At 39.8% G+C, this 15716-nt stretch overlaps 1 protein-coding gene across 3 annotated transcripts; it reads right to left on the reverse strand.

The window, feature by feature from the left end:
* Positions 1–847: 847 nt before the first annotated feature.
* incenp (inner centromere protein) lies at positions 848–15550 on the reverse strand. 3 transcript variants are annotated; one of them, XM_079680779.1, is made up of 21 exons: positions 15354–15550; positions 14072–14232; positions 13877–13984; positions 13195–13778; positions 13054–13090; positions 12896–12965; positions 12673–12799; positions 12516–12546; positions 12259–12334; positions 12024–12164; positions 11187–11204; positions 6348–6457; positions 6142–6262; positions 5949–6056; positions 5370–5512; positions 4517–4619; positions 2247–2327; positions 1941–1979; positions 1744–1806; positions 1498–1648; positions 848–1305 (listed from the first exon to the last, which is right to left on the reverse strand). In XM_079680779.1, the coding sequence occupies exons 2-21, from the start codon at positions 14209–14211 to the stop codon at positions 1130–1132; spliced, it is 2427 nt and encodes an 808-aa protein (XP_079536905.1). In that variant the 5' UTR covers positions 14212–14232; positions 15354–15550; the 3' UTR covers positions 848–1129. The 3 variants fall into 3 exon arrangements, with proteins under 3 accessions (XP_079536905.1, XP_079536904.1, XP_079536906.1); XM_079680778.1 differs by having other exon boundaries at positions 14072–14220; positions 15354–15549; XM_079680780.1 differs by lacking the exon at positions 11187–11204 and having other exon boundaries at positions 14072–14220; positions 15354–15549.
* Between the last annotated feature and the right edge of the window lie 166 nt (positions 15551–15716).

Genomic DNA, 15716 nt, shown 5'->3' on the forward strand with positions numbered 1-15716 from the left:
GGTGCTAGCTCTGTGCCCCTCGAGAAACACAAGCCTCTCACTTTCTCGCGCTAAATGCGCCTCCCTTACTGGCTCTCATGAAGTTATATTTGTGCCTTGCTTACATTTGACTGACACAATGAGCAGGCGACCGATTAGGCAATTTTCTGTACGAGAGGCTCTGGACACATTTTTTGAACCAGATGAAGAGGAGATAGAGGAAGATGTCTCAGAAATGGAAGACAACAGCAATCCAGACTATGAGCCTACATCAGACCAGGAAGAGGTCCCTGAGATAGAGGCCCCTGATATAGAAGCTGCTGAGGGAGAGGAGCCTGAGGTGACATTCCACCATTTTGCATTACCAACCATGTGCTTGAACACCCACACACACACGTTCTGTTATATTTCTCTTTCAATAAATGTTCGTTGAAGAAAACAGTATCAGTGTCTTATTTTATATTCATCACAGTGAATGCTGAACTTGATGGGCCCACTGGTGGGTCCGGACCATGACATGAAATACTGGCTTGCTTGTCTCAAATCAATACATCCCATACATCATTGGAACGGGAAGCATCTCAGCTACAACACTAACTAAAGCATTTCCATCTCCAGTAAACACAGCCTACATGCAAGCATTTTTATAATATACAGTAATGTAAAATAAGCACTATCTTTGAACTTACTGCCAAAAATAATATGAAATTCACCCCTGGTGTCATTCTGTCTGTCATCCTTTGAATCTATTTGCTTTGACTGTTCAAATGAGATGTCAACCATCAAAGGTTCCAGAGATATCACTGTGCAAAACACACCGGCATGGGAAGGGGGGATATGGCCTAACGCAAGAGAAGGGTTAAAGACGCATAATAAAATCACATTTATTTTTGGCATCTGGTAAATATAGTACAGTTACCTGAACACAGGTATTTTAGCACTGAGCAACAATACAGAAACATGATCAAATACAATCAAAAGTTGAAACCTGGATTACATTTTTAATAAATCCCAAACATAAGAATCATTTACAGTCAGTACAGATTATAAAAATGAAAGCTTGTACTTGGCCAACCTTTCAACATTCACATCACATTTATAATACACAGCAATGTTCAAGTCCAAGTTGAAGGGTGTCAGTGAACAGACATTACTTCCTTCCATGTGGAGGAGAGTGCCACACAGCAGAGCTGGTGCGTTTAAAATAACGAGGCTTTTTCTTGTTAAAGATGGCTTCCAGTCTTGGTGCTTCAATTATTCCCAAAAAGCTTTCAAAATTAGGAGGGTTGAAGTACTGTTTCACAATGATCTGCTGCAGCATGTGACCTGGGAGGGGAAACATTTAAATACAACGTTTAAGACAACAGAACTTGAGACCCACATCACACTGTGACATTGGGAATACATAAATACGCCCGGTAAACATTCAGTTATGTTAATAATGATAACCACATTTAGGAATAGGTCAAAAGATTACAATTGACTATTGGCTCATAATTATTTTTACATCATGCCTACCTTCTGCCCATGATGGGATAGGTTTCCTGGGCGCAGACTCATCATCAGTTGAGTCGTCACTGTTTTGGTCCATCCCATAATCCTCTGCAGTTTTGGACGTAGTAGGTTTGTTTCGCCCCTTTGGAGTGAGGGAGTATGATTGTGGGGATTTCTGCAGAGGGTTAAAAAACACACTTTATAAGACTTTGCTCTGATTAGAAATTATATCCATTATGTAGAAACACAATTATTATTATTTATATGTACCTCCAAATCCACGGTCACATTTAAGCCAGCACCTTTTCCTCCAGGAGTGGTCAATACAGAGCGCTGCAGGGAGCAAGAAGAAAGTGGTAAATGTATATTTTACACAGCTTACAGCTTTCCCTGAGAGGTTTTAGGCTTTCCATGTTTATCGGGAGATTTTAAAAACAGATTTTCTGATTTGATGTCAACATTCTTACCTCAATATCCACAGTCACATTCAAGCTAGCAGCAGCCTTCTATACAGAGGAGAGAGAGAAAAGGTACATTTAGCTCCTCATTAGTCCTTGAAATGTAAATATGATGCTAGTCTTAATGCGTTTGTTTTGATGTGATAAAATCTAAAAATGACGGTGATGTAAACTCTTAAATGCTGAATCGCCTGTCTGCACAACAAATCTACCGTTAGATACTAATAAAGAAATGTTGAAATAGTTAACTGAGGATATTTATGTAAATGTTGCTTCTTATCTGCACTACAGCTTAATTTCCTCTCGCAGGTTTACCTGTGCTTCAGCAGCCTTTTTAGCAGCAGCCTCTCTCTCTTTCGCAGCCATCTCTACTGCAGCTAATCTCAGCTGCTCCTCCTAGTGGAACAAAAAGCACATTAACAACCAGACAGCTGAGCAGCCAGAATAACAAACCCAGAGTATAGAATTCACTTTCCATGGACGTCAGCATAACATGAAGGTCCTGATGAAAGCCAACGATACATTAACAAGCGGTTTGCAGGATTCACTAAGTTACATAAGATGAACCAATGGGAAAATGTATCATTAACTTTTGCAGAAAGTTTTCCCTAAAATCATAACTTGCACAAAATGCTTCCTGGGTTCTGTACCAGCAGTCGTGACAGAGAAAGTTCAAATCACCCAAAAGGAAGACGTCATTTTACAGACTGCTGCACGCTAGGGCTGAGCGATTAATATATTTGAAATCGAAATTTGAAATGATGCAATTATCAAATCACAAAGCCTGCGATTTGTTTGTTTTTGTGCTTTTCTTGTGTGTCAGTCATCAACACCAATCAGAAGTGCTGTGCTCCACATGTACCAGTCATTGTTAACCAATCAGAAGTGGCCCATGATAGTAGGTGATAGAGAGATTGATTCAATCACCGGCCAAGTATTTTTGAAATACTTTTCCAAATGGCTTCCAATGGAGCTTTCCTAGATGGTTTGGTGAAACAAACCATCTGAGTCAGGTTAGTAATGCTCCATCACATGTTTTACATCTATTACAGGATGAATCTTAAACTGAAGCTTGACTTTAAAGCAACCCAACGGAAGTTTCATGTAATTTTAATTCTTTCACTCGTAGCTCGGGCTGCGGGGGTGTTAGAGACGGGAGCACGTTTATACGACCTTCCTAGCCGGAGATATGGCCGCATTTTACAATAAACTTCCGTTGGGTCGCTTAAAAACAAATATCGCAAATAGATTATTTCCCCAAATCGCGCAGCCCTACTGCACGCACAATCTCACTTAAAGCTTGTAGTGGTGTTACATCGTCAAAAAAAAAAAAAAAAAAATCTGATACAGGCTGTATATTCTACATTTCTAATACCTAGAGGTAATGCAACCATACAGTTAGGCCTGTCGCAATAATCAATAAATTGACTTATCGTACGATAAATAAAAATGGACTTGATAACTTTTCTGAGCTCAATAAATTGCCGTTTACATGCGTGTTTGTTTACATAAGGATGTGACCAGCATTTTAGCCTGGCGGCTGTGGCTGCCAGCCCGGCGCGCTGTGAAGGACGGGGCTCACACACAGCCCATGACACAGCCAGGTCAGGACACTTTGCGTGCAGCAGGCAAATTAATAATTTAGAGACAAGCAGGAGACAACATGTGACTCACTCGAGGGGAATTTGGAGTTAAATGGAAGTGGTTGCAAAACTCCATCTCCGGTGTGGGACTATTTTGGATTCAAGCCAAATCAACGAGGCGAACCTACGGACTGGAATGAGCCGGGAGGTGTGTCGCATTTGTTTAAAAAAAAAAGGTAGCAACAAAAGCTAGCAATACGACCAACCTTAAACTGCATCTGAAACACAACCTACCCATTCCGTGTTCCCAGCTGGGAGCAAACACGGCAGCTGGAGAGCCCCCACCTTCCCTACAGTTTGCAATAAAAGATGCATTTGTCCGACATTGCAAACATGTTGTTGTCCCTTGCTCGAAGTCTTTGAAATACAGATTTGGATATGGCCTGTTGAGGCATCTGGGTCTTTGTATGGACAGTGGACTGTACACTTGACTGTTGTTTTAAGGAGGGTTTTTTTTGCTTGTGAGACAATGTGTGCTCATATTTATTTATATATTAATTTGTTAAAATTAAAATGTATTTATTTTATTTATTATATAATTTATATATTTTAATATTATTTCACATTTCATTTGCAATGTTGAATGTTTAATACAAAGTTCTGTTTGAAAGGATGTACTTGAATTATTATTATTATTATATATTCATTATGTCAGTGGTCTAAAATGATCTTACAACAGTGCCGACAATATTATCGTTTATCGCAATAATTTCCTGGAAAATGTATCGTCCAACAAAATTAATTATCGTGACAGGCCTACATACAGTTCTATTCTAAATGATTTACTACTTAGCTCAGTATATTACTGTTGCGCTTTTCCCAGGCAGATCTAAAGAATCAATGATTTCATTGTTGCATTATAAAACCCATTTCCTATTGACTACTAAATCACTGTTCAGAAACATGTTTTAGACATCTAGGTTCCAAAATATAATTTCTTACCAGTCTTTGGCTTTCCTCAAGCGCCATTCTTTTCTCCTTCTCTCTCGCAGCTCTCTCCAGTTCCCGTTGCAGAACGAGAGCTTTTTCTTTTTCCTCCCGCTCCCTGAAAAACCATACAAGTCAATAAGACAAACTTGTGAGTCAAATCTAACAAATGTCTTTCCCTGTCTTCACTAGAGCAAGTTTCAGTTCAACAAACCTTTATCAGAAGGGATCAGGTTACGTATAGATCAGGCTGTCTCAATTCCATCGCGGGCCACATCAGCATTATGGTTAAACTCAAAGGGCCGGTTGTATCTTTATAAATATACAGTACCAGTCAAAAGTTTGGACACACCTTCTCATTCGAAGGTTTTTATTTATTTTAATAATGTTCTTAATTGTAGATTAATACTAAAGACATCAAAACTATAAAAGAACACATATAGAATTATCTAGTAAACAAAAAATTGTAAAAAATAAAAAAAATCCAGAATATTAATTTATAGTTTAGATTCTTCAAATTAGCCCCCTTTTGTCTTGATGACAGCTTTGCACACTCTTGGCTTCTCTATAAATATAGTATATAATGTATTATATTACATTATTGGCTCTGCATTGGATTATTAACAATTCCTTTAATAACTTCATAATTAAGTACATCTGAAAGCAAAAGTCTAGGGCAAATAATTGAAAGCAAATATTCAACAATTACACCAATTGTAATGTATATAATATTCCTTGCAAGCTCTTTCGGGCCACATGAAATGAGGTCGCGGGCCGGATTTGGCCCACGGGCCTTGAGTTTGACACCCCAGGTATAGATGATAAAGTATCTGTGGCACAGTGGTTAGATTTAAAGACAATAGATAACCTTTCAGCAGCAGCTAGCCTCTCTCTCTCTTGCTCTCTCTTCAGCTCCAGCGCTCGACGAGCTTCAGCTAGTTTGCGAGTTCGCTGTTCCTCTTCCTCGGCCTTCTTCTTGGCCAGTAATTCCTGCTGCTTCTTCTCTTCCTCCTGAAAAAAAAAAAAAGACACAAGATAAGCTTGATTGCGAAAAAGAAAAACATGCCGAGAGATACTTTGGATTCAACAAAGGAACATTGTGTGAGTATTTAACTTCTTGACAGCGTTCATTTTTAAAGTTGAAGAGACTAAAACGCTAGGAGGCTCTTGGATTGAGTGCTATACGGACCAAACTAAGCTGAGCAACAGAAGGGGGGGGGGGGGGTGAGTGCTAGTGAATTAATTTCAGTTTTCCGCACTCTCGCGGGAGTGTTATTATTGTCTCACTAGTCCGCCCCTGAAAATGTCTATGCAAACATTATTATTAATAATAATAAAAAAAATAATCAATTTTTTTTATTTAAATGTTCCATTTTAATTTTGATATCATCTCGCGACCCCCACTTTGGGAACCCCTGCATGAGAACACACAATAGAGCTGTCTTACGGCTTGCTGAATCTTTGTTTTAGCCTCCTCTTCCTGCTTCTTCCTCTGCTCCAGGTCCTCTTGACGTTTAACAGCCAACTTCTTCTTCTTGTTCTCCTCGGCCTGGCGCTGCACAATACCAAAAGATAAAAAATCGGTTTGATATGCTTTGAGGTGGAAATACATATTCAGAGTCAGAAGATGTGTTTCATACCTTATCATTTTTCTCATCAATCTGAACCATTTTTTGCTCGATTTTCTTCTTCTTTTCTACTTCCCTCTGCTCTTCTTTGACTTTAGCCTCATGCACTCTCTTCAGTCTCTCATCCCTCTTCCTAGAACACAACATGTCAATGTTAAATCAAACGAAGTGAGGAAATTACTAAAGTGTTCAGGGGTGATAAGAGGTAGAGTTTTAACCTTTTAAGTTCGTCCTGTTTCTTTTTCTTCTCTTCCTCCATCTTCTTCATCCTTTCCTCCTCTTGCTCCTGCTTCTTCTGAAGTGCTTCCAGTTTGTAACGCTCTTTTGTCTGTGAACACAGAAATCAAAGATTTAGGAAACACGCCAATTCGAAATTCAATTGATAAAGACAGTAAAATATCAGAAGAACCCAAAGTAGCAGGCGGAGTGAGGAATCAAACGAAGCAGAGTGGTGTTATTTTAATGGTTCGTTAAAAAGGTAGGGTGGGTAAGAATGGAGAAACCAGCTCGAGTGCACTAGAATTTGAAACTACGCAGCCGGGAAAAAAAAAATCTGCCCCTTCCTTCAGACTTCCTTACAGAGCCCCTCCTCCAACACACACGAACGCACACATGACCAATGAGGGCACGAGATAAGTTTGAGCACGAGATGGAAGGCTGACAGGCAGGTAGGCCGTCCAGTTATTTTAGCCGGGCCGGCTCAAATGATTGGTCGTGCTTTTTACAGGGCCACAGAGGACGTTTTTTTAATGTATTTATTGTCAAAGCATTTAATATATTCATTGCTATCGGGATGTTAAGAGCATTCCATGGAATATAACAAAAAGTGTTTCTGAAGTGAATTACCTACCCCACCTTTAAGCTAAATAAAGTATGTGCTCACACTGCTGAATCGCAGAGGGATCTTCCTTTCATCATTAGACTCATACTACTGGAACATTTCAATAGACTATGTGTACAAAAATAAACATTGATGAGTGTAACTTTTAAAGAAAGAAAAAACAGCTAACTTTAAATCCTTAGAAAAATCAAAATAGAACCTGTGACTCTAAACAAGCTAGAGAAAAACCAAGGAATCGTCATGTCTGCCGTATTTAAAGAGCAACTTGCAGGTTAGACACACCAGTGAATAAATGTGTAGGAAAATTATGTATACACTACATTTTACACAAAATATACACTACAGTAGGGCTGTGCAATTAATTGTATTTTAATCGCGATTACGGCTTGCGACGATTATGAACAAAATACGATTATTTTGCTGGGTGCGCTTTCGCCCCTCCCTAAAAGCCCACTTGGCCACGTGGGAGTGACATGTGTTGACGACGAGTGTTCAGCGCGAGCGAAGATGTCAGAACAAGAGCAGCAACTCGTTAAAAAGAAGGGTCGCGGGGATATTCCCAGTCGATCGCGAGATGTGTCTAAAAATAGAACAACAATATTCTGTTTTATCGTTAATGTCCTGTAACATAATCTTCCTGTGCCAGAATAATGCACTTGAACGCATCAAAGCTTTGTGATTGGCCGGCCTCACCCCATGTGTCGGGGCGTGGCTGGTGGGCAGTGGGCAGTATCTCGGTGACGTTGTCCGTGTCAACAGGAGTGACAGTCCGCAAGACCGCAATTATGGCAGAAGGAAAAAAATATATATATATAATTTTCACTCCGAGTGGGAGGATGATTATTTTTGTATCTATTCTAATTCAAAGTCCATCTGTCTCATCTGCAATGCAAGTGTGGCTTTATCGAAGAAGGGTAATTTAGGAGCGGCATGTCAAAACAGTGCACAAACGCTACGAGACGGAATTCCCTCCTATTCTGCCCTACGCTCCCAAAAGGGGAGGGGCCTGAAAGGACAGCTAAATGCACAGCAGTCCATTTTCACCAGGCACAACAACAAGAGCAAGGCTGTTACCATAGCATCTTATCGTGTCAGTCACGTTCTTGCAAAACACATGAAGTCTTTCAAAGACGGCGAAGTTGTGAAAGAAGTATTCCTGGAGGCTGCCGACGCGCTTTTGGGGGACAGTGAAAATAACAGTAGCATTTCAACAGGTTTTTGATATAATACAAACTCAAGTTAGATAGCGTTATTAATCAGCTGTAAGTTTGAGTTTGTTTGAACTTATTCATTATAATTATTGTACAACATGGTATAAGAATGCAAACATTAAGATCTGTTCTGTTTTAAATTGATTATAGTCTATTATCAATTCAGGTTAAGAAACTAGTGTTGCTTGCATTCTATTTTAAAAAAGGCATTTCTTTTTATACTCTACTAAAATGCAACAAAAAAAGAGTTTGATTCTATTAATTTTGTCTTTTTTATTGCACTGCTGCAGCAGATTCCTGTGTAGCTTCAGATCTGAGTTGTCTTATTAGTAAGCCTAATTTATACTTTTGTAGCAACACTATTTTTATATAATGGCAAAGAAAGGGTTCAGAGTCTTTTCTTTTTTCCCTGTGTCATATGTGGCAGCACTGCCACAAGTTCCTCTTCAGAGAGGGTCTTCAGTACAGGTGGTAATATTGTCACCTGCCAGGGCCTGCGCTCATCTCTGAAACCAGACCATGTGAACAGGCTGGTGTTTCTTGCAAAAAATCTTTAAGAGATGACATGAGCAGCCCTACCAGCATGGTGTGACTATGGTGGCCAAAACATTTTTATTTGGTCTTAAATTGTAGTTCAACATGTATTTCCTGTTACTTCTGGACCATGACGGTTGGCCAGCCTTCAACATTTAACTGAGTGGAATATGTTTTACCAAAATGTTGGCTATGTTAAGGAGTTTTCAGTAGGTTGTGACTGCAACATATTTGATTGAATTTATTTTAGTCTAATTTATTTTTATTTATCATATTAATATATGTTTAGTATGGTTTTGGAAGTGCGCTCCAACATATTTGTTGATCTTGTTTATTGGTAAAATATTATTTGTTTTAAAGTTCAATAAATGGTCAATGAATAATCGTCAAAATAATCGTGATATCAATTATTGACCCAAATAATCGTGATTATTATTTTTGCCATAATCGCACAGCCCTAGACTACAGTGACATCTGGCGTTGTTTTTGTAAGACATTTTTACTTCAGCATAAAAAAGCCTCCCCACGTGAGACGTAACATGGGGGAGAGCGGCCGGTCTACCGAGTAATAAACATGGATCACAATGCTAGTTTTGAGACAGAAGAGGTTGAAAATAAATATTTGAATGCATATGACAGGCCACAATCTTATAATTATGAGCCTGCTAGGCATCCAAGAGACCAGGAGCAGCCAAGGATTAGAAAAAATAATGGCCATAGGAGAGAAATGGAGCTGTGGTGTGAGGAGAACCAGTGGAGAACAGGGCAGCTGTCTTGGTGAGTGACAGTTAATGTTAGCTAATGTTGGTCACATCACAACATTGTAAAGTTAGCTATCATATATCAGGCTATAGCTAAAGTAGTATTGATAATATAGTAACGTTACTGGCAGGACTGTTGATACTGATCCATAACAGAGACTAATGCGCAAGCATCAGCCGTATCTTGCGTCGCTAAAACATCCAGGTATGAGAAAATAGCTATAATGCTAAGTAGCCTTGAAGTCATACCACTGTGGTTTTACAACGATCTGGCGGAGAAAGGTTGTGGAGCCTCCGTTGACACGCCGTTGTAAATGTCTTGATGGAAAGCAGGTGTGTAGTCGGGGAGGGTGCACAGCTGATTGCAGCAGGTGAGTGGAGGTTGAGCCGGGGGCCAGGAGTGACAGCCACCACGCCCACACAAGCAACACAGACAGGGGGAAACAAACAAACACAAAGGAGACGGCTGGAGCAGTACAGCCACCACAGCGTTACCTAATGCAACTCCACACTATGTCTTACAGTGCTGTGTAACGGAGGGGAGAGAGAGGAGCGGAGGGGGGAGAGAGAGAGCAGCGGAGGGGAGGGGGGGGGGGGTTCGGGGGGGGGGGGGGGGAGAGAAGTAATACGGTTTCCTGATAAACGTTTTGTTTGATAAGCCTCAGCTGTGGAGAGCGTGTGCTGCAGGGAGGTGGATGCACCTCACACAACGCACCCAGGAACGAAAGCTAGCTCCGGTCCTTTTCCTGTTAGGGAAACTGTGGACTCTATGTCCTGACAGGCTGGAGTTTGTGCAACTTGCACAAACACAAGCTCACCATGATTACAAATGGTGAAATGCAATGTAAACTGACCAGCTCCCTAAATCAAAACCGCTCAAACCAAGTACAAACTACTACCGCGGATTTGGCAGAGAAGGAGTCCGAGAAAGTTGCTCCCCCATGTGATGTAATAAGACGCATGACGTTAAAAGAAAAAGCAGTTTTTAGTAGCAGAGCTCAAAACGGCTCCTTTCCCTCTGAAGTATTGCCCTTATGTCTTGTAAAACATATCAAATCCTGCATTCACTTTTTTTTGTTTGTAATTTTTATGCAAGGTTAAGCATAAATGTAGTAAAAAAATAAAATAAGCTGCAAGTTGCTCTTTAAGCTAACAACAGTTTCTGACAACATAAAACCCATTTGGACAAGAAACCATAATATGTTACCTATAAAATACAAACCAGACACCAAAAAGGGGTTGTCTCCAGTGGGATCTACTTAAACAGTAAATTGTAATCCACTGAACAGAGACCAGTTTTATGAACCCCCTAAATATTGACAGTTTCTGGTTCAGATGGAGTTTTACTTCAATTTCTACTTCTGATAAACCTATGTTTCTAAGTCAACCAACAGTGATGTTATCGAAGATGGTTTAGGTGGTTAGAATGATTGTTAGAGTACAAAGAAAGAGCATTAGTGGCTCATGAAATCAGAGACACCATCCACTAACACGTGTAGTTTAAGGGTTTTGTTGCAATGCAGTAGCCTCTATCCACAAATGTAGCCTACAAATATGCCGGACTCCATTATTGTGATTATTGACCTTTTTCATGCATGTATGCAACAAGTCTAGTACTTCACAAAATTCCACTTTTTGAATCTGTGATTACTGCAGCTTCCACCCTAACGTGCTCACAGACAACATACAGTGCCTCCACATTAAACTTACCACTATACGAGAACTGAACTGGGGAGGGAAAAAAAAAACATCCAAATAAGATAAACACTAAATTTAATAGCTCAAGAAAAACACAATTAACAATATATTGAGAAGCACTAATTTCTAATAAAACTGTCAATTGAAATGTGTAACTTTTTTGTTGTTGTTGCAGTACGATTTCATTTCAAATGTTCAATTCACTGCAATACTGCTGTAAGGCAGTGGAGTCAGTAGGTTCATGCCAATTGCTTTGTTGGCCTCCTCATTTCCCTCACTTGCTTCTTAGCCCCGCCCTGTAAGACGCGAGGACAAAGGAATCCTCTCAGGTATGAATTGGGAAACATCATTTACTCCAGCGCCACTTCTAAACAACGGCCTTTTTTGCTGGCCTATCACCTGTCACTGGACTTCACTCCATAAATACCTTCAAACCTGATTTAGTTTTCACATGTTTATTGAAATTAATTTGTCCATCTCTTTTTATTATAGTTTTCAATGTATTATATTCCATCTTATATTTGTTTTTCCAGGTATAAAATGTATCTTAAGTTAGATTTATAATGATCATAATAATAATAATAATAATAAGTTGATTAGTTTCCTTATGTTATTTGAGCTCGTTTCAGATAAGATTTCTGGGTCAAGTCATCGAGGAGTCAAGGAGGGACATTGGGATGAACCTCGTGAGTCAAGCTTGATCGTCATCAGTGAAATAAGCAGAGAACCATCTAGTCCTCACTGAACTCTACTGTGTTTTGCCACTAGTTTTACAGTTGTGCTCCAAAGTGTGAGGACTCCACTGCATCATAATGTTTCTTTAAATATAGTCAAGTGCTTTCAACTTACCTTTGGATCGATTTTCAGAGGAGTGTTTTGTTTGATGAAGGATTTAAAAACAGAAGAGCGGCCGAGGGAATGTGGAGTCATCATGAGCAGCTGATTCTTCTGCACAGTGTGGAGGAAAGACTTCATGTTGGGTCTAATTGCCTATGGATTAATAACAAAAGAGATGTTTTAAAATATGCCCCCATTATTTATAATTTCTTAACCATAACACTCTGCAAAACATAAATGTTCTTACACTTGCGCTTTTCTTTGGAGGAGAGCACTTCTTTGTGGGACTTTCCTCTGAAGTATCTGGTGCTTTGCGTTTTTGACTAAGGCGTGACCCGGAGACACAAATACATTTTTCATATAAAGATACAACACAAAATGTATTTAACAGCCCCAACAAGTTGATATTGTCTTTAAGGTTATTCTAATCAACCAACAGTGCAGTCATGTTGTGCTACACACACACACACACACACACACACACACACAACACACAACACTCACATGCGAACTGCCGTCAGATGGTTCTCTGCAGCTGAAACACAAATACATCCACGTACGAGTTGCATTTAGTTAGAAAACTATAATATACAAATATAGATTTACGTTCAACCAGATCTAAAATGGAACTGATCAATTGGAAAATGGGGAGTTCTCATACCTGTTTTCTTTTTGGGAGTGAACACTGAGAGCTCAGATGTAAACTGTGATAATGCCACCACAGAGCTTGCGGCCACTGATCGAGTTACGCGTCCGAAAGACAGTTTTGGGATCTGGATGATCTGGCTCTACAATTGTTTGACAAAAAAAATGTGCTGATCAATAACCAAAGAACAAAGTCCTTTTCAGTTTGACATTTTAAAAGAAAAAGTACATATTCATACCTCCAGAGTTTCAATACATTCTTCAGCAGCAGCATTTTCATCTGAGTCTGTACTTACAGCTTCTGGCAATCTATAGCAGTGAATACAACCATAGGGCTCAGAAACTGATTCTTATTAATAAGCCAATACATTCAGAAAAAATGTTAGTCATTACTCACGCCTCCATTTCCTCTACCGAGTCCACAGAAGAGTGCTCTGAAATCACAAACAATAATATACACATTAATCACCGTCCACAGAGAGTTTCTATTTTTGTTGCGTTTTATGTAATTATAAACCAAATGAAGCTCATTTCTCACCATCAATGTTGCTGCTACATATGGAATTACCCATACGAGACACCTGCCTCTTCAGCATGGAGCGACGCGAGGCGCGGCGAACAGACTCCTGGGTCATACTGTGCCGCAGACCGGCCAGAGAGTGGCGTACTTTGAGGGAGCAGCGCACAGAGCTCCGCCGTGAGCTCCGCCGTGAGCTCCGAGCTGCGCCCGCTATTGCAATCTTGGCAGCTGAACGACCAGGAGAGAGCTGCACATCTTTAACCCTCTCTGCAGACAATCGGTCTGAGGCAGAGATGCTGACAGCAACCTCGGGTGATGGTATTGCAGGTGGGGACTGGGCGTCGCCACATATGTCATCCGTCTTGTCCACCTCTACCAACTCTGGCTTCTTGTTCTGAACCTCCTCAGGTTTTAAGCTCACATCCTCTGCCACCTCAGACTGTGTTTGTAGTGTATTGTTGTTTTTGCGGGTTGTGCGTTTAGGCTGCCAGGTGGTGTCGGTCTGAGAGGTGGAAGCCTCGGGAATGATCTCTTCTTCAGTAATCAAGTTCAGTGATTTGACAATGGAGCCACGAAGGTTACTGCGCTTTCCCTTTGAAAATCTGAAAAGGAAAAGTTAGATGTGAATTTTTAAAAACTAGGGCACCTTTAAAATGTGAAACTTGTACCCATTGCTCAGGCAGTATTGAATGCAACAAACCTTCGCCTGGCTGGATTCTCTTCCTGATGCCCTGAAGATAGACGCTTCCTGCGACTCTTTTTCTGTGAGGGTGTTTTTGGCATCAATTCTGGTTCTGCATTAAAATCCCTGAAATGAAAAGAAATTGTTTCACTAAACCCTTAAAAAGACAATTATAGGGAAGAATAAAGTTCTGGAAATGTATATTTAGTTCACCTTGAGAACATGCGGTTGGCTTCTTGTTGGATCTCCTCGAGCCAGACCATGTGGACATTTTCAATTTCATCTGTGAATTCCTTTGCTTTGCCATCAAACGTGTGCATGAGGGATCGTACTGATGTTAGTACGGAGTTCATGTTGACAGCCTGAGGGAAAGACTGCACCATTAAATAAGCAAAAGTTGGTACACACCTCAGATGGCAAGTATAAACTGATACAAGAAACATCATGAGAGACCATACTGGTTGTTTAAATGTGATTTTTGGCAGTCTTTGTTTTCCTTTTATAATGCCTACTTGAAGACACTTGTTATAATCTCCTTCAATGGCACCCTGGACAAATCTAGCGAACAAAATCCATTTATATATTTTGTAATGCACCAATTACTAACCAACAAATGCTGCAGCCATTATAGACAGAAAACATGGAAATCTAAAAAGGGCCTTTTTATTTTAATGTGAATTGACCGAACATAATAGTTACTAATGATGCTTTAAATATTGTATCTTCCATTATAGCAACAATGCAAAACGACATTGTCTGTTTGATCAATTGTCCTCGAATACAAAAAACAAATATAAAGCTCAATTTCAAAGTTAACAGCTTTAAACAGTTGGCTTTTAGTTTTCTTTGTCAACACCATACAGTCTATGGTCAACACTCACACATTCAAGCAAACGTTACCTAACAGTCAAAGGGTATTCACAGCCAGTTCTATGCGAACTGTCACATAAGAACTTTGATTTCATAAATGAATACTCATCATAATCAGAAACATATCATTGACTCATTTCAGGAAATTGTCGGCATCAATCTACGTAATTTTAGTTTGCTTTGTTTTTTAGATCCATTTTGTCTTTGTATGTAATCGGTGCGGACGCATTAGCACAGGTTGTAGCAAATTGTTATTAGTTATCAGGATGGTCGACAACAACATAACGCTTGCAGTTATTTGACATTAGTAAGTCTTTAAGATACGCCTCATATAAACGGAAACGTTTGAATTTGTTAACAACGGTAACGTTTCCCAGGTAACACGTTAGCTTAGCTAGCATGAAACACTGATCTGCAACCATCGAGGCTGCAACACCTAAATTCAAATCAAGTTAAACTAATAGTGTTGCAACAGACTCCAATATTTAATTTAAGTTGATGACATTATTCTTCATACAAGTGCTCTGTAATGGTTTAAAATGCTAACGTTACGACGTAAGGCGGTTGAGCTAACGTACAAATAGCTAAAGGTATTTTCCTTGATGTCAAATATACATAGCCTTACCTTAGATGTCCAAGTCTCTTAAAAAAGTAAAACCGATACTCGTTTGTCCGCTTTAAAAGCTAAATCAATTGCATATTGACGTGCATATAAAAGTCTTAAAATCTTCCCATTCTTTTACTTATCGTGTCGTGTGTCAACTCTCAAAAGGAAGATGGAAACACACAGCTCCCCGCAAACCCGCTGAAACCGTTTAAATTGTTCAAAACTCCACCACCAGCCAATTAAAATGCGAGGCTCAGTGACGTTTGAGGGGTTGTTCGATTTTTCTCAACTTGTCCGGGAGGGCGGACCGTGCCTTCAGAACAATAGCGAGTTCACGGGTGAACAAATCGAGCGAATCAATGTAGGTTTAGGGCGTAGTTA

The sequence above is a fragment of the Notothenia rossii genome (assembly GCF_949606895.1).
Source record: "Notothenia rossii genome assembly, chromosome: 5".
NCBI classification, from domain to species: domain Eukaryota; kingdom Metazoa; phylum Chordata; class Actinopteri; order Perciformes; family Nototheniidae; genus Notothenia; species Notothenia rossii.

Excerpts from the sequence above, each read along its gene's own strand:
- incenp (XM_079680779.1), bottom strand. The coding sequence starts at position 14,211 with ATGAACTCCGTACTAACATCAGTACGATCCCTCATGCACACGTTTGAT. Across the intron at positions 12,547-12,672 it reads CACTCCCAAAAAGAAAACAG|CTGCAGAGAACCATCTGACG; the intron begins GTATGAGAACTC and ends TTTGTGTTTCAG. Across the intron at positions 12,335-12,515 it reads CATCTGACGGCAGTTCGCAT|TCAAAAACGCAAAGCACCAG; the intron begins GTGAGTGTTGTG and ends GTCACGCCTTAG.